The sequence below is a fragment of the Ursus maritimus genome, unplaced genomic scaffold (genome assembly GCF_017311325.1).
Source record: "Ursus maritimus isolate PB19 unplaced genomic scaffold, ASM1731132v1 scaffold_13, whole genome shotgun sequence".
Lineage (NCBI taxonomy): Eukaryota > Metazoa > Chordata > Mammalia > Carnivora > Ursidae > Ursus > Ursus maritimus.
In genome coordinates this window covers 69,647,669-69,674,094 of record NW_024423675.1, presented here as the reverse complement: position 1 = coordinate 69,674,094, position 26,426 = coordinate 69,647,669, and the positions used below count along the sequence as shown (strand labels likewise).

General features: G+C 58.5%; 1 protein-coding gene across 1 annotated transcript in view; it reads left to right on the top strand.

Moving 5' to 3' along the window:
• Window positions 1-3,736: 3,736 nt before the first annotated feature.
• THBS2 (thrombospondin 2) overlaps window positions 3,737-26,426 on the top strand; it is a 26,570-nt gene continuing 3,880 nt past the window's right edge. Inside the window, exons 1-20 of the mRNA XM_040628074.1 lie at window positions 3,737-3,999; window positions 6,563-6,635; window positions 8,045-8,601; window positions 9,769-9,853; window positions 12,731-12,927; window positions 14,223-14,363; window positions 14,927-15,023; window positions 16,879-17,049; window positions 17,176-17,352; window positions 18,004-18,177; window positions 18,564-18,691; window positions 18,762-18,914; window positions 19,364-19,582; window positions 20,395-20,502; window positions 21,173-21,332; window positions 22,612-22,730; window positions 23,340-23,574; window positions 24,745-24,972; window positions 25,387-25,658; window positions 26,194-26,291. Coding sequence (XP_040484008.1) covers window positions 6,584-6,635; window positions 8,045-8,601; window positions 9,769-9,853; window positions 12,731-12,927; window positions 14,223-14,363; window positions 14,927-15,023; window positions 16,879-17,049; window positions 17,176-17,352; window positions 18,004-18,177; window positions 18,564-18,691; window positions 18,762-18,914; window positions 19,364-19,582; window positions 20,395-20,502; window positions 21,173-21,332; window positions 22,612-22,730; window positions 23,340-23,574; window positions 24,745-24,972; window positions 25,387-25,658; window positions 26,194-26,291 — 3,371 coding nt within the window. The 5' untranslated portion in view covers window positions 3,737-3,999; window positions 6,563-6,583. The remainder of the gene's footprint in view (window positions 4,000-6,562; window positions 6,636-8,044; window positions 8,602-9,768; window positions 9,854-12,730; window positions 12,928-14,222; window positions 14,364-14,926; window positions 15,024-16,878; window positions 17,050-17,175; window positions 17,353-18,003; window positions 18,178-18,563; window positions 18,692-18,761; window positions 18,915-19,363; window positions 19,583-20,394; window positions 20,503-21,172; window positions 21,333-22,611; window positions 22,731-23,339; window positions 23,575-24,744; window positions 24,973-25,386; window positions 25,659-26,193; window positions 26,292-26,426) is intronic.

The following is a 26,426-nucleotide window of genomic DNA, read 5'->3' as shown; positions in this document are numbered from 1 at the left end:
TCCTGCTTTCTGCAATGTTTAATCTTCACACAGCACATGCCCGAGTAACGACCGCGTGGAAAGCAGTGCATTGTGCGCTCACCAGACAGATCTCACAGGAAGTTGTTCTCGTTTCTCTTACTTACGGATTATAATTCACTTGGAAGACTTTTCTTTTGCAAGAAATTGCCTTTTTTATTTAACTTGTCCTGATTTAAATTATTTAAGGACTTAATTTTAAGATGACTCTGTCATTTCAATCAAAATTAAATTTCATTATCACATGTAATAACTCAGCAGGAGGTTATAAATGGAAGGGTTAAATCTTTTAGTAAGTCCCATAAAGTCCGTGTGGACGCTGTTCTGGACTCTGTCCTGTGAGCCATCTTAAGAAATCGTGATACCGACCGATGGACAGTGAGTCACGCTCCAGCGACGCGTATGTCCCGTGTGCCTCCGAGGCGCTCTGCAGAGTATCCCATGGGTCCTCCGGCTCCACCCGGGCGGGCCAGGCTCTGAGCTAGCGAATGCATGGCTCGGTGGCGTCGTTTGCACTGGCCGCGCCCTGCTCAGGAGGGTGTACTCTGGACACTCCTTGCCTCCCAGCCGCGCGCTTCTCCCTCCCCCTTCACGGGCTGGTCCACTCCGGGCTGCCCTGGGCAGAGGCCTGACAGGCCCTGTGATTCCCATGCAGCACTGGACGGAGAGGAAGGCTGGTCCCCATGGGCGGAGTGGACGCAGTGCTCTGTCACTCATGTGCGCTCAGGCCGCAGCAGAGAGGGGCGGTCTGTGATGTCACCAGCAAACCTGCTTGGGGCCGTCATCACGCGCAGGGTGCAGCCTGGGCAAGTGTGATAACTCGTAGCGTGAGGTCGAGTGCTCAGTGTCGAGGGTGGGGTCGGCTAGCTTCTCTCCCTCTCCCACCGCTGGGCGTAGCAAATGCCGGACAGGTGCGCCCTGGTTCAGCCTTGTCCTTGTCGTGTGCTAGTCCGGCAGATGGGGGCTGGACCCTCTGAGGTCGCCTTGGTCGCCCTGCTCTGCATGGACTGCGGCGCAGGCAACATCACGCGCATCCGTTTTGTCAACCTTGCCGCGGTCCCTCAGATGGGCGGCAAGAACTGCAGAGGTCTGTCCACTTCTTCCTTCCTCTGTCCACCTCCTCATTCTGTCCACTTCTTCCTTCCTCTGTCCACCTCCTCCCTCTGTCCACCTCCTCCTGTCCACCTCTTCCTCCCTCTGTCCACTTCTTCCTTCCTCTGTCCACCTCCTCCTCCTCCCTCTGTCTACCTCCTCCTCCCTCTGTCTACCTCCTCCTCCCTCTGTCTACCTCCTCCTCCCTCTGTCTACCTCCTCCTCCCTCTGTCTACCTCCTCCTCCCTCTGTCCACCTCCTCCTACCTCTGACCACCTCTTCCTCCTTCTGTCCACCTCCTCCTCCCTCTGACCACCTCCTCCCTCTGTCTACCTCCTCCTCCCTCTGTCTACCTCCTCCTCCCTCTGATCACCTCCTCCTCCCTCTGACTGCCTCTTCCTCCCTTTCTCCACTCTTCCTCCCTCTGACCACCTCTTCCTCCCTCTGTCCACCTCCTCCTCCCTCTGACCACCTCCTCCTCCCTCCATCCACCTCCTCCTCCCTCCGTCCACCTCCTCCCTCTGTCCGCCTGCTCCCCTGTCCGCCTCCTCCTCCCTCTGTCCAACTCCTCCCTCTGTCTACCTCCTCCCTCTGTCCACCTCCTCCTCCCTCTGTCCACCTCCTCCTCCCTCCGTCCACCTCCTCCTCCCTCCGTCCACCTCCTCCCTCTGTCCGCCTGCTCCCCTGTCCGCCTCCTCCTCCCTCTGTCCAACTCCTCCCTCTGTCTACCTCCTCCCTCTGTCCACCTCCTCCCCCCTTCCCCCCCCCCCCCCAGAGCAGAGTCTATTTCAGAGTTTGGAGGATGGCCTCGTGCCCCATCTGTGAAGGCTGCATAGACAAGGGTGGGCCAGGAAATTACTAGAGAAAGTGATTCATCTGAGGAAATCAGAACTCCTCCTCCGTCTGCCTCCTCTCTCTGTCCACCTCCTCCCTCTGTCCGCCTCCTCCTCCCTCTGTCTACCTCCTCCTCCCTCTGATCACCTCCTCCTCCCTCTGACTGCCTCTTCCTCCCTTTCTCCACTCTTCCTCCCTCTGACCACCTCCTCCTCTCTCCGTCCACCTCCTCCTCCCTCTGCCCACCCTCTGTCCATCTCCTCCCTCTGTCCATCTCCTCCCTCTGTCCGCCTCCTCCTCCCTCTGTCTACCTCCTCCTCCCTCTACCTCCTCCTCCCTCTGACCACCTCCTCCTCCCTCTGTCTACCTCCTCCTCCCTCTGTCCGCCTCCTCCTCCCTCTGTCTGCCTCCTCCTCCCTCTGTCTACCTCCTCCTCCCTCTGTCCACCTCCTCCTCCCTCTGTCTGCCTCCTCCTCCCTCTGTCTACCTCCTCCTCCCTCTGACCGCCTCTTCCTCCCTCTGTCCACTCTTCCTCCCTCTAACCACCTCCTCCTCTCTCCGTCCACCTCCTCCTCCCTCTGACCACCTCCTCCTACTTCTGTCCACCTCCTCCTCCCTCTGACCACCTCCTCCTCCCTCCGTCCACCGCCTCCTCCCTCTGTCCGCCTCCTCCTCCCTCTGTCTGCCTCCTCCTCCCTCTGTCCACCTCCTCCCTCTGTCCACCTCCTCCTCCCTCTGTCCGACAAATTTACAAGATACTATTATATATCCAGAGTTTATAAAGACTGTGTATAGAAGGGGTGTCTGGGTGGCTCAGTTGGTTAAGCATCTGCCTTCAGCTCAGGTCATGATCTCGGGGCCCTGTGACTGAGCCGCATGTTGGGCTCCCTGCTCAGTGAGGGGTCTGTTTCTCCACCTCCCTCTGTCCACCTTCTCCCTCTGTCTGCCTCCTCCTCCCTCTGTCTGCCTCCTCCTCCCTCTACCTCCTCCCTCTGTCCACGTCCTCCTCCCTCTGTCCACCTCCTCCCTCTGTCTTCCTCCTCCTCCCTCTGACCACCTCTTCCTCCCTCTGTCCACTTCCTCCCTCTGTCCTCCTCCTCCCTCTGTCCACTTCCTCCCTCTGGCCACTGTCTACGCTTGCTGTGGGTGATGATGGGCTCTGGGGAGGGGCAGGGAGTCTGACTGCTGCCACTATTATTATTCTGGACTCTCTATCCTGCAGGCTGTCCCACTAAGTGAGCCCTTGGAGCTGGTGACTGGTTGTCTGCCACCGGAGATAAAGTGCCAGCGGGATGTGACCCCGTCCGGGGTGCCCGCAGGGAGGCCTCCTCTGGGGTCCAGACAGGACACAGTGCACGATTCGGATGAAATAAATCCTCCCTTTCCTCTTTCTCAGTCATCTAAGTGAAAATAAAAGTTTCCCACTTCTTCTTAGGTCAGATATTTATTTTGCACGTGGTAAATGAATCCAGCCATAGGATAACCTCATCCATACATCGACTCCTCCCACCAGCAGCCGCTCTGCATTTTGCTGATTGGGACTCGCTGGTGTAGAAAGACCTTCTCAGTCTGGGTGATGGGAAGCTTATTTAAAACCCTAGAACTTGCAATCTTTCTGTGAAGCAAAAAGGGGAGTTCCAGCCAGTCTTGCTGGCTGTTTTTATAGCACTTTGTTTCCTGAGAGAAGACAGGAAAAGTGAGTGCTTGCTCTCCCTTCTTGGAGGCCCCTCCTCTGCCGGCCAGCTGGAGGGCTGCGGGAGCGGGGCGGCACCCGCACCCGTGTGCCAGGTGCTCGGAGCGAATGCGAGATCGGAGGGGGATTATGTCACTCCTTCGAAGGATGAATTCACCGTGCTTCCTCCGCGTCTGACTGACAGCACCACCCAGGAGACCGGAGCATATAAAGCGGCGGCTGCTGCCGGGCGGCCAGTGCGGTGCCGACCCAGCTCGGCGGCAGAGAGGACTGAGTCTCCCGCACGCACGCCGCGGACCCGGTGCTCTGCCCTCGGCCCCCCAGCCCGGCCTCAGCCCTCGCCACAGCTGCTCACGTGCCAGGTAAGAACTTTGTGCAATTAGTAGGAAATCATGGCATTGTACTTTAATTTTTGGAAACAGCTGTTTTGATTTCTAAGAAGGGAGAAGGAAAAAGAGCCACATACATTTATAATGTGAGGTGGGGGCTTGTCTGCGACCCCGTCTGCACCCTGCGAGCAGAGCCGACGTGAGGAAGCCCCGGGAAGCGTTCTGCGTGTGGGGCTCGCGCGGGGAGCTTCCTTGGCGGTCGTCGGGTCTGACGGTCCTTGTGACTGTCACGCGTGTACCTGTCTGTGAGGCTGGGCATAGGCTTGTGTTTTCAGCTACAGAGTAAGAAGCTCCCACAGTAATGTTTGTCGTGGAGGGGGGACCATGAGGGGGGTGTCTGAGAAAAGCCCTCCTGGGAAAGTGAAAACACAATCAGATTATAGAGACTCCAATTCTAAACACTGCTAATAGCTCAGAGGTGTCTTGGAGTGTTATTAATGGACACCACGTACCATAGTCTAGAGAAGCGTGTGAGGACCCTGGAATCCAGCTGTGGTTGCAAGCGGGGGCTGATCTGTCCAGGAAAGTCTGGCCCGGGGGTCCCGCAGGAGGCTGGGTGGGGGCTCCTATGCGATCGTGTCCCTCCTGAGGGAGGGAACTAGAGTTTGCTCAGAAAAGTTGCTGCTTTGATGGCTGATCTAAAAGGATTTTAAAAGACCTTTATGTGCTCTAATTACATTGTGCTTCAGAAAGTCTTTGAAAGTTTCTTTGGAAAAATTAGAGCCGTGAACACACACAGAGCGTGTGGAGGTCAACCGCACATTGAGGGCGGCATGTGTCCGTGTGTCCGTACTGAGCGTTGTATGTGATACGGACATTCCTGGTCCTGCCGTGACCCCGTGAAATGAGAGGCGACCCCCTCACTCATTTGGCCAGAACGCCGACACCCGGTGACACTCCTCTTCTGGGGACCAGAGGTTTTGGTTTTGTTAGTAACAGAGTTCAAGTTACTCTGTCTAAGCTGACACTCGGGAAGCAGGGCGTCCAGACCTCGGGGACGTGCATCTTGGAGGGAGCCCACCTTTGCCAGAGCCAGCTGTCACCCTCTGTCTGCAGGGGACAGACAGCACACACCTGGTTGAGGGGACACAGGGAGCATTCCAGATGTGCTCACCACTGTTTACACTGAGACCACTTGCAGGAGCTCACTGAGCGCCCGGTGTCGTTCTGAGTTCTAGAGTGCTTCCTCGTGACCTCTGTCCTTCGAGAACCAGGTGCGCATCCCTGCTTTGTGGGAAAGCCCCAGAGAGAGCGGTCTGGGGACAGCCGAGTGGTGCGATCAGCAACACCTGGGCTTGCCGTGCTGCGTGCACCCTTTCCAGTACGACTCGCTTAGCTCACTCCTCGCAGTGACCCTACCGGTGGTGCTTCCAACGACTGCTCCTCATTGGGCAGGTGACCAAACTGAGGTGGGAGGTTGAGCAGGCCGCCCGCTGGGGCCCGCTGCCTCGCAATGCGCCACTGGCAGACAACCGGGCCCGCGGCCTTGTTCGTGGAGAGGTTGCATGCAGCCGGAGTCCAGACTCCGGAGGAGCCCGCGAGGCCTGCAGAGCAGACTCTGCTCCTGGGGAGCACTCCTCCCTCCCAGGAACATGACTGCTTCCAGTTCACCAGATCCTTCTGGAGACGGACACTGCTTGGCTCTCTTCAGCCCTGAGCTGCTCACGAGCGTTGCTATCCTCCTAGGGGAGGGTTGGGGTCTCAGCCCCCGCTCGGATCCGGAGCAGGAAGCAGCCTGCTGCTGGGAGGGACCTCCGTGCCCCACATGTGCGCGCGGGATACTGCCCACGCGGGATGCTGGAGCTGGAGCGCCAAGGCGGAGCAGGAGTTAAGAGCGGAGCAGGCTTCTGTCCAGGTCTCCTGAGTTCTGGCCCAGCGTCTGCTGGCCTGAACCAGGCCAACTGAGAATCCTCAAGAATGGAAAAACAGGCCTGCAGGAAAATAGAGCAGCCGAGTAAAAGTGATGGCTAAGTAGAATGCTATGTTTTTTTGTGGTTATGATACACCAAATTAAATTTACTTCTCCTGCACACGGTTAGTATTTATTCTGTTTAAGTTAGGCACAACTTTGTTTTTCCTTAGCTATTTACTCAAAAACGTCTTCGTAGATGATTTTCTAAATAATGCTGATACTTTTCTAAATTCATGCTTCCTGGGTTTAAGTCTTGGCTTCGCTTCTCACCAGCAGCGTTGCTCTGGGCAAGCACTTAACTCTCCTGGTTCTTCATTTACCCATCTGTAGAATGGGCATGATAATAATAGTATTTGCCTCCTAGGTCATTATGAGGATCAAATAATGTGACCATTGAGATGTGATTAGCACAGTGCTTGTCGACACATGCCAGTCCAATAAAAACCAGCCACGGTTAGAAGCGCCCCCTTCGAAAAGCTCATTTCCTATCCAGCGTTTACTTCCCACAAATCCGCTTTGTTTTTGACTCTGATACATAAACTGTTCCTGTGAGTGAAAATTCCGGCCGACACGGAAAGTGGCTGCTGTGTGTGCCTGCGTAACCGGGGTCTGATTCCTCCGTAGGGTTCGGCCGCGGACGCCAGGATGTTCTGGACGCTAATGCTGCTGGCGCTCTGGGCCTCGTCCGGCGCTCGAGGTGAGTGTGGACAGCGTCTCCGGTCGTGCGGGGCTGTCGGGCCCCAGCAGGTGACGTGACTGCCATTCCTGAGAAGGTCCGGAACTTCCTCTTCACCAAATATTTACTTACTTCTGACTCTGCATAATAGGAAATTACTTACATTTGGAAAATCTAGGTATTAGAGAAAAATACTCTTTCACCAGAGACACGACGTTTGCTGTGCACATCTAGCCTTTTTTCCCCAGATGCTGAATTTGTACCTGGTGCTTTAGAACTCTGTTCTTCCCACTTTTTCCCTACTTGAAAATATATCATAAATACTTTCCCGTGTGTTTATTTTCACACAACATGGTTTTTAAGGACTGTGTAATATTCCACCACAAGATAACCCTGATATTTTTTAGACCAATCTCCATCTACATCATTGGTTTATTATCATGAGTATAAATGATGCTACCAGGAATCCTGCTGTGACTAAATCTCTACTAGTACTTGTGATTATATCCTTAGAAAGAGGCACAAAAGCAAAATTGCTGAGTCACAGGTTTTCGTTATTTTAAGGATTTTTGATATATTGCCAAATGGCTCTATCAAAGGTGGTAGAACTCACCCGTGGATCAGCAACACTGTGAATATGATGTTTGAACTTGCCATGTAGGAGATGGAAGGCTATGCTTCGTTTAAAATTTCTGTTCAGTAAATTATTTTGAATTATTTAAACTGTTATATTTGGGACGGTCTGATTACTTTTCTTTCCAGTCATTCAGAGGGTGACTTAAAACCATTGATTTGCAGACTTGAGACCCACCACTGTCTCAGAGCCTTACCTGGAGTGTTCAGTAAGACCCGCAGAATATACTTCTGCAAAATAAAGAGATACAATGTAACTTGTGTAAGTGATCACAGGAAAGCAACATGTAATGCGTCCATAGCAAGGACAAAGGCCCATTTCCTCTGCAGGAGTATTTTCCGGGGAGATCAAATGATAGAGGCAGGGCCTCACCTAAGCCTCGCATCTGGGTGGGAGAGCAGGGGCAGATTCTGGAAGGTGTGCAGAGCCCAGCGGGGCAGTGCTTCCTCCCCAAGAACGTCTGGCTGCGGAGAGCGCCAGCTGATCTAGACGATGTGCTCAGTTTACCTTCTGGCTCACGCTCCCTGCTCAGCCAAGGATGGAATCGAGTTCTGTGAACCAGCAGCTGTCTCCAGGGGCCCCACTTTGGGAAGCAGCCGGAGAGAGAGGATAATGGCTTCACATGAAAGCTGCCATTAGCACCCCGATGGAAAGGGAGGGGAGCCGGGGGACACCGAGGCCTCACTGACTCAGGGGCACGTGCAATCACGGATTGCTCCCCCACATGTAAAAATCCCCCCTGCGCTCGTGCTCACCCTGCCTGCTGGTAACCTCCCTGCTCTGTCCCTGCTGGCAGCCGGTGGCCAGGACGAGGACACGGCCTTCGACCTTTTCAGCATCAGCAACATAAACCGGAAGACCATCGGGGCCAAGCAGTTCCGGGGGCCTGACCCCAGCGTGCCTGCCTATCGCTTCGTCCGCTTTGACTACATCCCGCCGGTGAACGCAGATTACCTCAGCAAGATCGCCAAGACCGTGCGGCAAAAGGAGGGCTTCTTTCTCACGGCCAGCCTGAAGCAGGACCCCAAGTCCCGGGGCACGCTCCTGGCTCTGGAGGGCCCCGGAGCCTCCCAGAGGCAATTCGAAATTGTCTCCAACGGCCCAGCAGACACGCTGGACCTTACCTACTGGATAGACGGCACCCAGCACGTCATCTCCCTGGAGGACGTGGGCCTGGCTGACTCCCAGTGGAAGAACGTGACCGTGCAGGTCACCGGGGACACCTACAGCTTGTACGTGGGCTGTGACCTCATCGACAGCTTCACACTGGACGAGCCTTTCTATGAGCAGCTGCGGACAGAAAAGAGCAGGATGTATGTGGCCAAGGGCTCTGCGCGAGAAAGTCACTTCAGGGTACGTACGGCAGGGTCGCGGCCGACGCGTGAGGCAGGGGAGTGGGAGCTGGGAGCTGACCAGCAAAGGCCTCTCTTAACGGGATGCCGGTGCTGGAGCAGGTCAGGCCCGGCTCGGGAGACACACACCACCCTGTGCAGCGCACAGAGACATGCACACACAAGCATCACACGTGCATACGCACACGCGTGCACACATGTGCACACTCGCACACACATACATACACTGTATGCATGCACATGTGTGCACACCACTGCACACATACCTATGCACACGCGTGCGTGCTCACACACCTGTCTCAACCACAGATGAGCAGAGCATGTTGTCCCAGGTGTGCTTTCTTACCTGTGCAAGCGGTCACTGCTTTCCAGACTGAAAACGGTTCAATGACCAGGGCATCCGCCCCCCTCCAAGGTTCTGGCAACCCCAGGGTCCGTACGTGGAACCCACTGCCCACTCTCCTTTAGTACTGAGATGCTAGGAGAGCAGATTAACAGCCATGCTTGTTAAGAAAAGGGCTATTGATTTATGAGAAGAGAGCTCCATGTTCATCTTAAAACACATCCATGTTGAAATAGTTTTGGGAAGATCTTTCCAAAACCACAAGTGTTTAGAACCCGCAGTGGAGTCAGTGCGTTCTCCCCTCCAGATCTGCGCCTTCTTTGGAAATCAACGTGCATTTAAATTCAGTTATTTGAGTAGAAGGCTGGAGTCCTCACTGGTCGTTGAACTCAGCTCTGGTGGCCGTCGGGAAGCTCCTGTGGGCCCTGCCGTGCAGGCTGCTGACCGCTCACGGTGAGGAAGGCACTCTCGCCTTTGGGAGCCCGTGTCTGTGATTAGGCCTCGGGCACTTCCGAGACTGTTAGCCAGATGCCAGGAAAAGGAAATGCAGCCCAGCGCGTCCGACTTGACCAGACGTGCTCTGAAGACAGAATTAGCGCACGTGTCTTGGGGCCACCCTCACTGTCTCGTATGTGAGATCCCCGGTCTGCGCCACGCAGGAGGACCCACGGTAATGAGAGCTCAGCCTGCAAGTGTAAAGTCGTGGAAGGAAGTGTTCTTACTGTTTAAAGAACACATCTTGTATTTTTAAAATGTCACTTAGCTTAGCCTCAGACGTTGGATTTTTATCCGCTGCTCTGTTTCTCTCCTCACGTGTATTTCCAGGGTTTGCTGCAGAACGTCTACTTAGTGTTCGAGAACTCAGTGGAAGATGTTCTGAGCAAGAAAGGTTGTCAGCAAAGTCAGGGAGGTAGGTGTGTTTTGAGCAACGTATTTCATGTTTCCTTTCTTGTCTTGGACGGATTTCTACTATGATGTGTGTGCATGTCTGTGAGTGTGCATGTACACACGTGTGCGTGTGAGTGCGAATGTGCGAATGTGTGTGTGCACGCGTGTGTATATGGGGGAGCGCTAGCGGGAATTTAAGAAAGACTATTCTAATTAAGTGTCATTATTATCTTTGAGTGGGTTTGCTGGTCAACTTAGACATGTTGACATCTGAAAATGATAACCTGCTTGAAAGATTAATTTTGAATATATTTTAATAATCCAGAATAATCCATTTTACAAGCCAAAAAGTCAACCCCTGCATTTTAACGTGAATACAGCCAATTTTCCAGTCTGTTAATGTGTGAAGATCATCTCTGTAAGCTCACACACAGATACTTGCCTGACAGGTTTCAGGGGGTTTTCTCATGCTCCTCACAGCTGTTGACAAAGCCCAGCTATGAAGACATCTGGGCTGTTGGAACCACTGACGGACGGTACGCGTTGCCTGCTCACGGCCTTTCGCGTTTACCTGCAGCCGTAATCTGACACGTTCTTGAGTGCTTACTTTATGAAGCTCAGTTTGCTGGGCCCTTTACACTCAGTGTCGGTGAATCCTCAGAATGCCTCTGGGATGGGCCCGTTTATGCTCAGTAAAGCAGCTGAGGCTCCGGGTCCACGGCTGCCGCACGTGGCTACCTGCGGGCTGGCCGCCCACCTGTCTCCCAGCGCGGTCTCCTTCTGTGAGCTGTTGTCACTGGGGCCCGTGTTCGTGTCAGCTCTAGAGTCTGACACATGGAGACCGACGTGTGCAGAGCATGGAGGATGTGAGGTCTGTAAGTCTCCGCGGTGGCTCTGGGGCCCGCACTCCCCCGAGCCAGGAGCGGAACTCGGCCCGCGGAAGAGCAGGGACCCCGCGTGTCTGCCCTGCTGGCATTGGGCGCGCCGTGCGGCCGGCCGGGGGTCACCATGGAGCTTGTGCCCCTGTCCATCTGCACGTCTTCCACGGTCAGCCAGTACAAGCACTGGGCAGGAAAGGAATTTGGATAGTGATTTTTAGCCAGATGGTGGGGTGGAGAGAAGTTCCTAGAGCCTGTCCCCCCGGTCACACAGGCTCCCACAAGAAGCCCCTCGTTTGCAGTAGCTGCTGGGGCTACGACCTCACCCCCGTGTCTCCAGCCCGGCTAACAGGCCAGCTGCTGATCCCCGTGACTTAAGCCACTGCCTTTTTGGGGGGGAATGTAGTCTTTATTTTTTAATTTTTTAATTTTTTTTGAGATTTTATTTATTTATTTATTTGACACAGAGAGAGAGAGAGAGACAGCGAGAGAGGGAACACAAGCAGGGGGAGTGGGAGAGGAAGAAGCAGGCTCCCAGCGGAGGAGCCTGATGTGGGGCTCGATCCCAGAACGCCGGGATCACGCCCTGAGCCGAAGGCAGAGGTTTAATGATTGAGCCACCCAGGCGCCCCGAAATGTAGTCTTTAAAAAGCAAAAAGTTCAGTAAAGGCTAGGATAGTAAATGGACATCTGACACTAACCTCGTGGGAAGGTTCCACAGACACAGAGAAAGCAGAGAGTGGCTCTCGGTGCCCTGACCCGAGGGGGCTGTGCTTGTGTTTACGGGAAAGCTGAGCGCCATTCCAGGTGCTGAGCTCCGCGGGGCAAGGAGACCCTTCACCCTCGATAGCAGGAGAAGGGGACTCCAGTCTGGGTCCCAGGTCTAACCACAGGGGACCCTGCCGCGCGTCTGTCTCATCAGAGGGCGACAGACACCGTGACTGTGGGGTATCCCGTTCTGAGGAGGTGTTCCGGGGCTCATCCGAAATCAGGCGGTGGTGGGCCGCGGGGCATGTTCCTGGGTGCAGTGTTGTTTTTAATCTGATACCTGTGTGCAGTGGCTGACGTGCTTATGTTTGTGGGGTACGCACCCCCGTCCAACCAGCAAGGCAGGGGAGCTCCCCAGATCAGTGCGATTGTGCAAGGATTTATGACCGAGGAATAAAACCTCAACAGCAGGAGCCCCGATGGAATGATGGCGTTCGCAAGGCGTAACTCGGCAGTGAGACGTTGAGAGACACAGGGCGTCTTACTCCCGTGGCAGTCACGTGGTGGGGGCACGGCCCCGTCTAGGACCACCGGCTCCCACGGGGTCCCTTCTCTCTGGACTGGCCCAAGTCCGTTTCCGGTTTGTGTCCTAGCCCATCCCGTGGCGGGGACCCCAGAGGGTTTGTGCGGCTTCAGGGGCTTTGAGGGGGAATCCCCTGGTCAAGCGTCTGAGGGGTCTGCCCTTCCCTCCAGGGGATGCCGCAGGGCGGACGAAGAGAGGACGCAAGTGCGAGGGAGGGCCGGTGAGGTCGGACCAAGCTACTGATCAGTGTGAGGACTGCTGAATCCTCCTTGACGCGGAGCCAAAACCCAAAATAAAGGGTGTTTGGAATAGAAAAATGGGCAAGCAAACAGCTGGGGGGAGGCCGCGGATTTCCCGAGAACACATGGTCGGAAGCAGATCCGGTGGGGATGGAAGAAAAGGGTTGTCACAGGAGATTGCCTCCTCTCGGCAGAGCCCCTCACAGGGCAGAGCTGCGCCTGTGCGCGGACGGTCTCCAGGCTTCTGCCTTCCATCACTGCCCTGTTGTTGAGCACCCCTGCTGTGCGGCCGGCGGCTGTCCATGGCGCTGTTGGCAGGTGTCACCAAGTGGGCAGTGGCTTGTTTTACCAGCAGGGCCGTGATGGACGTGGTGCTGTCACTCGCTGTTCTGGGTGGACCTCGCGCCTGCGTGGCGTGGGCCCGGACTTCTCCGTGGCACCACCTCCACGTGGCCAGGCCGCGCTCACCTCCGTCCCTGTGCTTCCTGCAGCTGAAGCCAATGCCATCAGCGAGACCACAGAGACGCTGCACCTGAGCCCGCAGGTGGCCCCCGAGTACGCGGGCCCAGGTGCGCCCAGGAGGCCGGAGGTGTGTGAGCGCTCCTGTGAGGAGCTGGGCACCATGATCACTGAGCTGTCGGGGCTGCACGTCATGGTCAACCAGCTGCACGAGAACCTGCGGACAGTGGTGGGTGCCCGGCCGGCCGCTTCCCCGCGGGGACGCGCACGGCAGGGAGACAGGGCAGGTGGGGGCGGGGACTCTGAATCGGAGGCCCACGGGCTCCATGCACTCAGGACGGTTCTTAACCCGGGGGCGCTCATGTCCCCAGCAGATACAGCTTCTGAGGGAGAGGGAGGCGCTTTTGTGGAGAGGATGGGTGAGGCGAGGGCTGGCCGCGGAGCTCTGGGAGGTGAGGACACGGGCAGGATGAGAACAGCCAGGTCCCCAGCACTTTGGGGAGGAAGCAGTGTCCCTGGTGACAGGAGCCAGCTTCCCCTGCGACACGCCCTCCGCTGGGCTCAGGGGACGGGAACAGGGAGAGAGACACGGGGAGGACAGGCCTGGAGGGTCTGCAGGTCTGGGGTGTCCTCCCTCCTGCGGCCCGGGCAGAGACGCTCAGCGGGGGTCGCCCGTTCCCACCCTCTGCCCCACAGGAAAGGGCCCGGAGCCATGTTCTGACTGTGGCCCAGGATGGGGTGGGACCAGCTCGATTTCCACTCCGTGGAGAGGTAGAGGCAGTGGGCACAGCTAGGCAGCTCATGGCAAAGGCTGCGTGCCTTCCTCAACAGCACTGTTTCTGTGCATTTTGGGGCAAGAGAGGACCCGTGCCTTTCTTGTGATTCTCACAGGGCCTGTGACCCCACCCAGAAGCCCCCCCGAGGGGGAGAGGAGCCCACAGCGCGTCAGCGGGAGGAGCGCTAGAAACACGTCGGGGTGGCCCGTGTCATTTTCACTTCTTTGATTTTGTTTAAAACCTGATAGCTTTTCCTCCAGCCTGTAACCCCCAAGACAGCAAGAATTAGGTGTGTGCGTGTCCTTGCCATCACGTTCTCAGACCGGGTCTGTGGTCTTTGCAAGAATGGGTGAATTCACAAACTGGGCATTAGTTTTCAGTGGCGCTTGGCCAGGAGGGTCCCTTCTCCATCCAGCACCAGCCCGCCGCTGGGCCCCGAGGGCTGGAGCCCCCTGGGCCGACGTGCAGAGGCGTGAGCTCCAGACTGGCTGTCAGCCGGGCGCTGAGGCGCAAGTGCAGCGAGAACAGTGGCGGCAGGCGTGACCTTGCTTGGGGAGGTTTCACATCGACCGGATCCGACTCTCTGAGGGGGTTGTGGCGCCCCACGCAGAGCCTTCTGCACAGCTGGCGGCTCTAGTCCAGACCGCGGGCGCTCTCCGGTCAAGGAGGCGCGATCTTTCTCGGCCGTGAGATGATGAGCGGGTATGTTGTATTCGTTGACACTGAGATGTTTCCCTCAACCTTCCAGTCCAACGATAACCAGTTTCTCTGGGAGCTCATCGGCGGCCTGCCTAAGACGAGGAACATGTCCGCTTGCTGGCAAGACGGCCGCTTCTTCGCGGAAAATGAGACGTGGGTGGTGGACAGCTGCACCAAGTGTACCTGCAAGGTGAGGCGTGGGGACACTCCTCCCGTCGGGGGCCTGCACGGGGTGGCCGCATCCCCAGTCTTCCCTGGCGAGCCGCAGACATGTGCAGCCGCGTCCGGAGACCCGGGAGGATGGGGGTGAGCGGTGTTGACCGTAAGTAAGGCTCCAGCCAACCCCACTGCTCTGCACAAAAGAAACGGAGCTCCAGGAGGAGAATGACTGTCCCAAGGGAGGTGGGAGGCGGCCGGGGTGGAGCTGGCCAGTGCGTGTAACTCCAGGCAGCTCCGCGGGGCCTGGGGGTGCAGGTCGCTGCCCACGGTGATCGGTAGGGAACTTAGCCTCCTCCCCTGGGGTAGCCCTACCCGTCTCCACGATGGCGGCCTCAGGGGTCCGCGGTGCACGCAGACCTGGGCCTCCTGCCTGTTGTGTGCAGACGGCCTGTCTTTATTTCTGTTGTCTGTGACGCGCAGGGTCTGTGGCACCTGGATGGGCACAGCCGTCCCCCCAGCCCTTCCCATCCAGCCCTCGCACCGATGTTCGTTCTTTTAAATGCATGTTACATGAACCCCTTTCTCTGCTTGCAGAAATTTAAAACCGTTTGCCACCAAATCACCTGTCCCCCGGCGACCTGCGCCAACCCGTCCTTTGTGGAAGGAGAGTGCTGCCCGTCCTGCTTCCACTGTAAGTGCGCGGAGCTCGGGGTGCTGGCTGGCCCGTTCATCGGCCCTGTGCCTGTTTGTTACTCTGTCTGCTGACCCGCAGCCTTACACTGTGAGCAGGGTGGAGGAGAGGGTGCAGGGACGCCTCACCCTGAGGCAGTCCACACTCACGGCCCACACTGACCTGGAGTCTGAACGTCCCTGGAGTTCAGGCTCCTGTCCTGTCACCTCTGGGTGAGGAGGCCGGGCTCCACGGCAGCTGTGCAAGGGCAGAGCGCTGACTTAGGGCCCTCAGGAGTGCCGGGCACTGAGACTTGGCGCTCCAAGTGTTAGGACAGCCAGTAACCCTGGAAGTACACCCCGCAGAGTAAGGACAGTGGGAACAAAGCCCATCAGAGCAGCACCCCCAATGCACCCTCGTAACAGATGGTGTCCCCAGGAGCAGACACTGAGGGCGGGAGGGCCCTGCACGCCCACGGGCTCCCCAGGCGGGGTGAGCCGGCATCCGAGGTCGGCTCCTGGCCCCGCGGGCTCCGGGTAGCCGGGGTCTAGTGGATGCTCAGGTCCCCACCCAGGTCCTGCTGTGCGGTGTCCCCGGGTCCTTGCATGGATTGCGCCCTCGTGGCTTCCCTGGGGACGGCACCTTTGCACGGATGCCGGCCCAGGCTTCGTCGCCCCGGTGTCCCAGCTGGGGTCTCACGCTGCAGCCACACGCGGCCGCCCCCCGCTCCTGCCGCTGCGCTCTGCCGCGTTTGTCCCTCTGTTACCCTGCGGGCCCCTCTCTCCTCCCCCGTGTGAGCATGCCGGCCACTCCGGTGGCGTCTGTGGTTCCTCCTCCCCTGCCTGGTCTGGAGGCCTCGAGGCCGAGGTCATGGGCTGGGGACGCGCTGCAGGCTTTCCACACGCCCTCTGGACGAGGCTGGAGAATGGCTCTGGGGATGAGCTCAAGCTCTGCCACTCTGTGATTTTGGGCAAAATATAATTTTTCTGGGACTCAGATTCATTATCTGTAAAATATGGGGTGATTATGCCCACTACATGGGGTTAGTTTTATGATTAAAACGGACAATATTAGAGTAGACCGCGTCCGTGCAAGGGCCTGACGTGCCTTAAGAGCTGGATGGGCGGCGTCCCGACCCCGAGGGGCAGGGCCCACGTCCGCACTGTTGAGAGCAGTCTCCGCGACCTCATTCTCGTCTGGTTTCCTGCTTTCTGCAATGTTTAATCTTCACACAGCACATGCCCCGAGTAACGACCGCGGGAAAGCAGTGCATTGTGCGCTCACCAGACAGATCTCTCACAGGAAGTTGTTCTCGTTTCTCTTACTTACGGATTATAATTCACTTGGAAGACTTTCTTTGCAAGAAATTGCCTTTTTATTTAACTTGTCCTGATTTAAATTATTTGGGACTTAATTTTGTGACCTGTCATTTCAATCAAAATTTAAAAATTTCATTATCACATGTAACTCAGCAGGAGGTTAAAATGGAAGCAAGTTAAATCTTAGTAAGTCCCATAAAGTCCCGTGTGGACGCTGTTCTGGACTCTGTCCTGTGAGCCATCTTAAGAAATCCGTAGACCCGACACGGACAGTGAGTGCGGCTCAGCGCACGAACGGTAAATCCCGTGGCCTCCGGGGCGCTCTGCAGGCATCCCCATGTGTCCCTCCGTCCCACCCAGGCGGGCAGGCCCTGAGCTCCGACCGAGGTGTGGACGTCGGGTGACTGGTGTGTGCCGCACCGGGCGCCCTGCTCAGGGGAGGGTGTACTCTGGACACCTGCCCTCCCCAGCACGCGGCTTCTCCCTCCCTTCACGGGCTGGTCCACCCCCGGGCTGCCCTGGGCAGAGGCCTGACAGGCCCTGTGATTCCCATGCAGCACTGGACGGAGAGGAAGGCTGGTCCCCATGGGCGGAGTGGACCCAGTGCTCTGTCACCTGTGGCTCAGGCACCCAGCAGAGAGGGCGGTCCTGTGATGTCACCAGCAACACCTGCTTGGGGCCGTCCATCCAGACGCGGGTGTGCAGCCTGGGCAAGTGTGACAACCGCAGTGAGTGTCAGGGGTGCTCAGTGTCGGGGGGTGGGGTCGGCTGCTTCTCCTCCTCTCCACCGCTGGGCGTGAGCAAATGCCCGGACAGCGGCCGCCCTGACGCCCTTGTCCTTGTCTGTGTGCTAGTCCGGCAGGATGGGGGCTGGAGCCACTGGTCGCCTTGGTCGTCCTGCTCTGTGACCTGCGGCGTCGGCAACATCACGCGCATCCGTCTTTGCAACTCGCCGGTCCCCCAGATGGGCGGCAAGAACTGCAGAGGGAGCGGCCGCGAGACGAAGGGCTGCCAGGGCGTCCCATGTCCGAGTAGGTGGGGTGAAGGCAGGGCGGGAGCGGGTGCACGAGACAGTGGGGACCAGGGCTCCGGGCCAGGCCCGCTCCTGCCCAGCGGCAGCGGGACTGAGCCGTTGAGCTGCTGGAAGCCGGCCTCGGGGCAGATCCCGACCACCTGCGAGCCCTGACCTCGTCCAAGCTAGCTCAGTGAGATTACGGCTCGTCCGCGATTGAGCGAAACATCAGCAGAACTATGGGAGCTGTCACTGTGTGCCCTTTACTGGGGGCGTGTGGATGCCCCAGAACCGTGGGTCTCAGGGCACGGCTGACCTGCAGCTGGACCCGGGACCCACGGTGCCAGGAGGCCTCTCAGAAGCCCGATTCGTGCCCAGCACGGGCAGCCAGCATGTCCATTAAAACGAACGTGAGCTCTTCCCTGACAGGTGCCCCTGCGCCCGCAGGCCCGCGTTAGCAGTCAGCTTCCACGCGCAGCGCCTGTGTGATTTCTCTTCCCAGAGGTGAAAACCACGCCAACCGAAATCTATCATCTGCATTACCCCTGAGCTTAGGGCCACGAAAGCACACTCTTCCCAATTTTCCAGCCATGTGTGGAGGTTCCGCTCCATCTGGCTCTTCCCGCATAGGTTGCCTTCCCCATTGACCCTCTGTGCTCTCCACCCGCAGTCGACGGCCGGTGGAGCCCGTGGTCCCCGTGGTCAGCCTGCACCGTCACCTGTGCCGGCGGGATCCGGGAGCGGACGCGTGTCTGCAACAGCCCCGAGCCCCAGCACGGGGGCAAGGACTGCGTGGGGGACGTCCAGGAGCAGCAGATGTGCAATAAGAGAAGCTGTCCCATCGGTGGGTGTGCGGGCGGGGGCAGGTGCAAAACCAGAAAGCGTAAAACAAAGAGCAGAACAGTAGAAAAATAGAAAAGAAAGATGAGCTCTGTGCACGTCACGATAGCCGCTCTTATCACCGAGCTCGTCAGCATGTCTATGCGAACATGGCAAATGCAGGACGCACAGGGAGTGTTTTGTGTGGCGACAGCCGTGCACGTGCCTGGTAGCCGCTGTGTTTGTACCGCCCAAGGGTGAGCTCTTGGAGGTGGTGACGCTGCAGGCGCCCCCGGCCCTCCCTGAGTTACTCAGTTTCCCTGCAGCCGAGCCCCTGGGGCGTGGCGGTGCGTCTGTGACTGGCTCTGGGGTGTGAGCCCGGCTAACCCCGCTCTGCGTCCTCCCACGCAGACGGCTGCTTATCCAATCCCTGCTTCCCTGGAGCCCAGTGCAGCAGCTTTCCCGACGGCTCCTGGTCCTGCGGCTCCTGCCCCGTGGGCTTCCTGGGCAACGGCACGCACTGTGAGGACCTGGACGAGGTGGGTGCCCGCCCTGGGGAAGCGGTGCCCGCGGAGGCGGGGACAGGGCTCACGCCTGTGTATCCCGCAGTGCGCTGTGGTCACCGACGTCTGCTTCACCACGAGCAAAGCCCACCGCTGCGTCAACACCAACCCCGGCTTCCACTGCCTGCCGTGCCCCCCTCGCTACAAAGGGACCCAGCCGTTCGGCGTCGGCCTAGAGGTCGCCAGGACCGAGAAGCAGGTGAGGAAGCCGGCCCTTCGTGCGCTGGGGAAAGGCTGTAAATCCATTGGGAAGAGCCCGGGGCACTGGGCATAGGGGGGTGGAGAAGAACAGGGGCGGCCTCCCTGGGGCCGGCGGAGGGCTGTGGGAGCCTATCCACCACCCCGACTGGACTAGCCTGGTGGGGGCGGAGCGGAGCTTTCCTGCAAGGAGCCCGAGAGGCCCGGGGTGACAGCACACGGTCGCCTGTGGGCTCGGACGTCATGCCAGTGCTGCTCTGGAGCCTCTGGAAAACGCCTCCAGAGAGAGCATCGCTCTGAGTCTCTGGATGCCTGCCCGGCACCTGCTGACCCTGCAGCCCTCCAGGGGGGGCCTGCACCTCTGCGCTTGTCCCCGAACGCCCACCTCAGACCCTCCACGTGAGGGGTAGGGTCTCCATGTGTCCTAACCACATGGCCCTTTCCCCGCAGGTGTGTGAGCCTGAAAACCCGTGCAAGGACAAGACTCATGCCTGCCACAAGCATGCAGAATGCATCTACCTGGGGCACTTCAGCGACCCCATGTACAAGTGTGAGTGCCAGACGGGCTACGCGGGCGACGGGCTCATCTGCGGGGAGGACTCGGACCTGGACGGCTGGCCCAACAAGAACCTGGTCTGTGCCACCAACGCCACGTACCACTGCATCCAGGTGAGCGCTCCCCCGCCCCCACCGGCCCAGGAGTCCCCACTCGGGGCCGTTGTGGCAGTTTGGAGATAACCTACGGGTCTAAACAGTTGGGAGCTCCGGGTGGTTCCCACGGCATCCTCCGCTCGCTCGCACGGCTCCCTTTCTTGAGGCGGTAACTTGCTGGAGCCATGTTTCCCCACATTTGTGGGACTGGGGAAGCCTGGGTGCGATGGCACCAGGGAGCCCTTTGCCGGCTCCAGACCTGACCCCAGGTGGGACACGTGTGGGACTGGGGTCCTTGCTGGTCTGTTTGGAGGCCACCCTGGGACTTCCGTGGGGCACGGGGGAACAGAATTGAAATGCAGCTCAGGTTTGAATTATGACATCGTTGGAGTGACACAGAATGATTCTTCTCATTACGCCAGTTACCCACTCATGCGAAGAGCTGACTGGGGAGATGATTTGGACTCTATGCCTCGGTTTCTGAGCAGATGTCCACCTCTGACTCCTGGCGCCTGTTGGCTGAGGAGGGCGAGAATGCGTGAGCGCGGCTCTCTGTGAGCTGGCGTCGTGGGGAGGAAGGGGACCCCGCGGGCTCTGCCCTCCTCCAGGCTTTCAGAGCAGCGGCCCCTTCCTCCCCTTGGGTTTCTGCTCTCCTGTGGCAGCTTCACGGGGGTCCTGAGCGAAGGACACGAGCGTCCCTGTCTGGACGCGCTGGCGGCAGGACGGTGTCTCCAGCGCAGCCTCGCCCCCCTGGGGACAGCTCTGCGCCCGCGGCATTACTCCCCTGCCCCCTGAGTGTTTTATGACTCCTGTGTGTCCTCTGCTCGCAGGACAACTGTCCCCTACTGCCTAATTCTGGGCAGGAAGACTTCGACAAGGACGGCACCGGCGACGCCTGTGACGATGACGACGACAATGACGGCGTGGACGATGAGAAGGTGGGGCCAGCGGGGCCACTTTCGGCCTCAGGAGCAGGTGGCCAGGGAGGAGAGCCTCGTCCCAGGCCCCCGTACACGTCTGTGATCTGCATTCCTGCACACGCAACCCAGCACTGACAGGGTGTGGGGCGTGGGCAACACACAGTGACCAGCCCGGTGTGGGGCCGTGGGCACTCTGCTGGGACGCTGGCAGTAGTTCAACCTCTCGCGACGCGCAGAGGGCCCGCCCGTCCTCCTGTGGGTGCAGCGACGAGCACGGCTGTCCTCGCGATGAGCGATGTGCTTGCCTTTACTGCGTGTGCATGCTAGCGCTTTGAGAAGGTCGTCGCAAGACCTCAGTGACTTCACATGGTGCTCAGCACGGCCCTAGCGGGAACAGGCCACCTGTTCCTAATCACGGCTTCACCACCTCTGCCTTTCCTGATCCACCGACCCACTCATCACTACTCACTCGCTCGTGAGATGGGCACGTATCTGTTCTCACCATGCAGCGAGCAGTATGTCATCTTTGCCATAAGAAAATCTCAACGGTTTTAGCGGGAGGCAGATGCATTGCTCTGGGGCTGCCTAGCTCCGTCTGCGTGGGTCGTCCGCTCCCTGGGAGGGTGTGACGTGCAACCCAGCACAGCTCCCACGCGGTTTCCTGACTCCTTCCCTCGCCTTCCCGTAGGACAACTGCCAGCTTCTCTTTAACCCCCGCCAATTTGACTACGACAAGGATGAGGTTGGGGACCGCTGTGACAACTGCCCGTATGTGCACAACCCCGCACAGATCGACACGGACAACAACGGCGAGGGGGACGCGTGCTCCGTGGACATCGACGGAGACGGTCAGTTCTGCTCCTTGCTATACACGAGTGTTCGAGACCCGGCGAGTCATCGTCCTCCCACGGGCGTGGCGTAAGCTGGCCGCATATGTGGGCCGGCACGAGATTCAGCTGTTCTCACCGGAGCCCAACCAGCCTCCCCCGACCCGTCCGTCCTGGGGTCGGTGGGGGCGTCAGCAGCCTTAGGACCTCCCTTCATAGAACTGCAGACGTGGCCTCTTCCTTCTCGTGACCCAGCCCTTAGTCCCGCGCGCTATGTCCTTCACGCTTACCCCCGTCAGAGCCCCAAGAGTGCAGTCCTGTCTCCTCACCAAATCACGCCTCCGGGACATGTCTGACGGCTGCCTGCCTCCCTGTCCGGGGATGATCCTGCCACGCCCTTATTTCTAACAACTCATGAGTCAGCCATGGCAAAGCTGCCCTCAGGGGTGCCCCAGGTGTCAGGAACGTCTGACACCTCCAGGTCACGTTCTGCCAGAGAGTGCCCCGAGCTCCCAGGCTGCTGGTGCCCTGGAAGGGAGGCCGTACCCCCAGCAGTGGTTGTCCCTCGCCTGCCGGGTGTCCGTGGGCTAGGGCTGGGGCCGACGGGCGCTCTCTGCCCAGGCAGCAGCCGGAGCGTGAGCCAGCCCTTCCTGGGGTCCGTTCTCGCTGCCCTCCCCTTCCCGCCCCCTCGGGCCCCAGCTGTCCAGGCAGGAGGCGCCTCAGGCAGGAGGCGCCTCAGCCCGTCCTGCGCCTGCTTCTGACTCAGCGATCGTGATGTTTGGGGTTGCCAGCTGTGGATGGGGTTGTTGCGACCCACTGTTACTTCATGTTCCCATGACCCCAGTGGTGATGGGACCCATCGCCTGAAGGCAGATTTCTTGAAATGAGGTAGGACACCCGGAAACCCAGAGGTCAGCCTCTGCCTCCATCACTTTCCTCTGTGGAGCAGATGGTGACAAGGAGGCAGCATGGCCCCAGAAGGCACTCAGCTCCGGGCTCAAGGCCAGTTTTAGGGATGGATGTGGGGGAACAATCCACAGGGTGAACTCAGAGATCACACCGTGAGAACACAACGCTTCGTCTGCCGCATTATCCGGAAGCCTCTGCGAGCGGCTGTTACAAACTAAGGGGATTTGAACTTCAGTGGGAAATCTGACACATGTTCTTCCAGGAATTCAATAATATTTACACTTCTCCATAGTCTTAGATCCTTTTTTGTTGAACAAAAGTTTGGCTGTAAGTTGTTTAATGCAGTAGGAAAAGCTCCGTGCTTTCTCTGTTTTCCCTGGAATACCCACAGATGTCTTCAACGAACGGGACAACTGTCCCTACGTCTACAACACTGACCAGAGAGACACCGACGGGGACGGCGTGGGCGATCACTGCGACAACTGCCCCCTGGTGCACAACCCCGACCAGGTAATTGATCACGTGATTGATCGGTGTGTCTATGAGCAGAAGGGGGTCGGGGCCTTATCAGTCGTCGATAGATGTGTCTGTGTGGCTTTCCGTGAGCTCTGCCAACAAGTGACAGCACGGGCTTTTCAATCATTTTAACTGAAAACATTTACTGAACTCAGCGCTTCCCTCTCGTATCTCGGTGGCCAAGAGCCAAACGCGTGGGTGCCTTTGCCGCCCTTCCTGATGGGAACTGTGCCTCCCTCCACTTAACTTCCTTTCCCTGAAGCAAACGTGGGAACCGGCTTCTCCTCCAGATCTGCCTTTGGAAGACAGTGAACGTAGCTCATCGCTGTCGCACGCGGGATACACCGCGCAGACGATGTCAAAAAGGCACTCGATTCCGTGGCGTTAATTCTTTCCAGTCTTCTTTTCATGACGCGAGCCCGTGGAGAGCGGTCGTGGAGGGTGGAGTGTCCTGATGCTGCCCCCTGACGCAGACAGCCCTCCCCGGGGCTCAGCCGCGCACGTGCAGGAGGTGGCAGCCCAGCCGCAAGGTCCGGGCGACTTCCGGCCCAGCGCCCGGCTCCCTGGGCGGATGCTGAGCATGGGTCCTGCTCTGTCCCCCAGACTGACGTGGACAATGACCTCGTGGGAGACCAGTGTGACAACAACGAGGACATTGATGAGGACGGTCACCAGAACAACCAGGACAACTGTCCCTACATCTCCAATGCCAACCAGGCTGACCATGACCATGATGGCCAGGGCGATGCCTGTGACTCAGATGATGACAACGATGGGGTCCCCGATGACAGGGACAACTGCCGACTGGTGTCCAACCCGGGCCAGGAGGACTCGGACGGTAGGTGCTGCGCCTGGGAGCTCAGGGGCCAAGTCTGCGGGGTACATGGGGGTGCCACGCCCCCTCTGTGGCAGCTCCACCCCCGCCCCCCAGCCTGCTGTGCCAGCCACAGGCTCCTCGCGCATCGGGGCAGCAGCAGTCTCAGAGTCAAAGCTGTTGGCGGTTTCCGCAGAGAGGCACCCGTCACAGACAGGATGGGGTGGGGATCTGTGGTCATGACAGTGAGGGCTGGGATTTATTCTTTCAAGGGCAAAGCAAGCAAAAAATGGTGGGTGTGAAATGTTAGGAAAAGGGCCTTGTTTCCCCGCAGCTGACTGCACCCAGGGGGCCGCAGCAGGAATTGGGACCCCCGGGAGGGTCTCCAATAGGCAATGAGGTGCACGTTGTGCTCAGAGGGTTTGGGGGAGCATGAGAAAGTGGCTGCAGGTGCGTGTGGCTCTGCTCGGCCTCCAGGAGCGGAGACGGAGTATGGGCCTCTGAGCCCATGTGACTCACAGCCACACAGGGACTCGGGATCTGAAGGTGATTCCAGTGGACACGGGAAGCCTGTCTGGACCCACAGTGCTCTGCTCAGGCCGCCCTGTGGGATGTGTGAGGGGGCGGAACCAGTTTCCAGAATGTGATGGGAAATTAGCTGAAGTAGGTACCTTTTCTCCTTCTGAAGCAATCAGCACCCGAACAAGCAAGTGTAGGAAGCTGCCATCGGCCTGGGGGTGGTCATACTTAGTGCAGACTGGCAGCTGTGGGGGCCATGGGCCCCCCGTATGCAGCCAGAGGTCTGGGCCTGCTGCAAACCCCACCCCTTCCACTACCTCGATGGACAAGTTGAAAGAAGCTTCCAGAAAAAAGCATCTCCCCAGGGAAAGTCATTAGTAGAGTAAGAGCTCTGCTTCAAATCAAAGGTTTGGGCAAGATGATGAAGAAAGGTCGTAATAGTTCTGAAAACTATCAGAAAGCAAAGCTGCAAGTTCAGCTCGGTTCCGGTTGACCGCCCCCACCCCTCGGTCCAGTGTTGAGTGGGGGGACCCTGCAGGCTGGCCAGGCCACTGCAGCCACTGCACGGGGTCACTGCTCCATGCAGTGCCCCAGCTAGCATGTGAGGACGCTTCAGAAAGGCAAATGGCAAACCATCTATTTGTTTTCTCATTGTCCTGCTTGTCCTGGCGGCAGGTGACGGACGTGGGGACGCTTGCAAGGACGACTTTGACAATGACAGCATCCCAGACATTGATGACGTGTGTCCTGAAAATAGCGCCATCAGTGAAACCGACTTCAGGAACTTCCAGATGGTCCACCTGGACCCCAAGGGCACTACTCAAATCGACCCCAACTGGGTCATTCGCCATCAAGGCAAGGAGCTGGTGCAGACGGCCAACTCGGACCCCGGCATCGCTGTTGGTGAGCCTGGAGATATGCGCCTTTGTGGTTCGTGGGGGCAAGGTGCCCACGGGGCACGCAGGAGGCTCATGGGGGTGGGATTAGGGAGGTCTCTTGGGAGCCTTCGTCCTTCCACGTCTGCCTAAATGGTCTCGACGAGGGGCTGGGGAGTCACACGTTTGAAATTTCATGTTCGGTACGCCATTTTAGTTTCTGGACTTGGTCTGTGAAATTTTGCATGATGCGGGAAAGCTCTGCCTACACTCTGCACGTGGGATCTGAACCTATTAAATCCCATGCATGTCAGTCATGTGTGAGCCGCAGAACCCGAGGCACATCTCCTAATATCTGCATCCCCTGATCCCGGGCTAATGCAGGCATTTGCCCGAAGGCTGTTCCCCCGAACCCTCCGCCTGAATGTCCCCTGACACCCAGGTTTCGATGAGTTCGGGTCTGTCGACTTCAGCGGCACATTTTACGTCAACACCGACCGCGACGATGACTACGCCGGCTTCGTCTTCGGCTACCAGTCCAGCAGCCGCTTCTACGTGGTCATGTGGAAGCAGGTGACGCAGACCTACTGGGAGGACCAGCCCACCCGGGCCTACGGCTACTCCGGCGTGTCCCTCAAGGTGGTGAACTCCACCACGGGGACCGGCGAGCACCTGAGGAACGCCCTGTGGCACACTGGGAACACCGAAGGGCAGGTGAGGACACCGAGGGAGGCCCAGCCAGGCCCCTTCCGCNNNGCAGCCGCCACGGCTTCCCAAGAGCAGCCCTTGCCCCCCACCGCAAAGACGCCCCCGCCTCGGTGTTGTCATCAGTTGCCCTCAAGTTGCACCGGTTTGAACGCTCGTTTAGGGAGTATCTCCCTGACTGAAGAAGCCGGGCCTGGTGCTTTCATGACCACAGCCGGCGATCCTCTTGCACGTTAAACCTATTTCTTCTAGAGGTGGGGAGAACTGGGTTTGGAGCCTGTGTTCTGCCCACCGCCCCGCGACGAGGAGGCGGAGGACGGAGAGTCTGAATCCACGGCTGGCTCCAGCTCAAACGCCCAGGCTCTTGGTCGGGCGCCGCTGCTCCCGGTCCGCGGGTTCGATCCGCACGAGACATTTGGGCCCTGAAACCGTCGGAGGGGGTGTAGCGGCCCGAGCCAAGGGATCGGTTTGCAGGGTCGCGTCTCGTTTCCGCTTCGGTGCCGTGAGGTCACGACGCAGGATGCCAACTGACGTGTTTTCTCAGGTGCGTACGCTGTGGCATGACCCCAAAAACGTCGGCTGGAAAGACTACACGGCTTACCGGTGGCATCTAACTCACAGGCCCAAGACCGGCTACATAAGGTGAGCGCGGCTCCGCGCCGGGCACGCCCCCGAGGGACCGCCCACCGCGTGCCGGGTACGCCCCCGAGGACCGCCCACCGCGCCGGGCACGCCCCCGAGGGACCGCCCACCGCGTGCCGGGCACGCCCCCGAGGG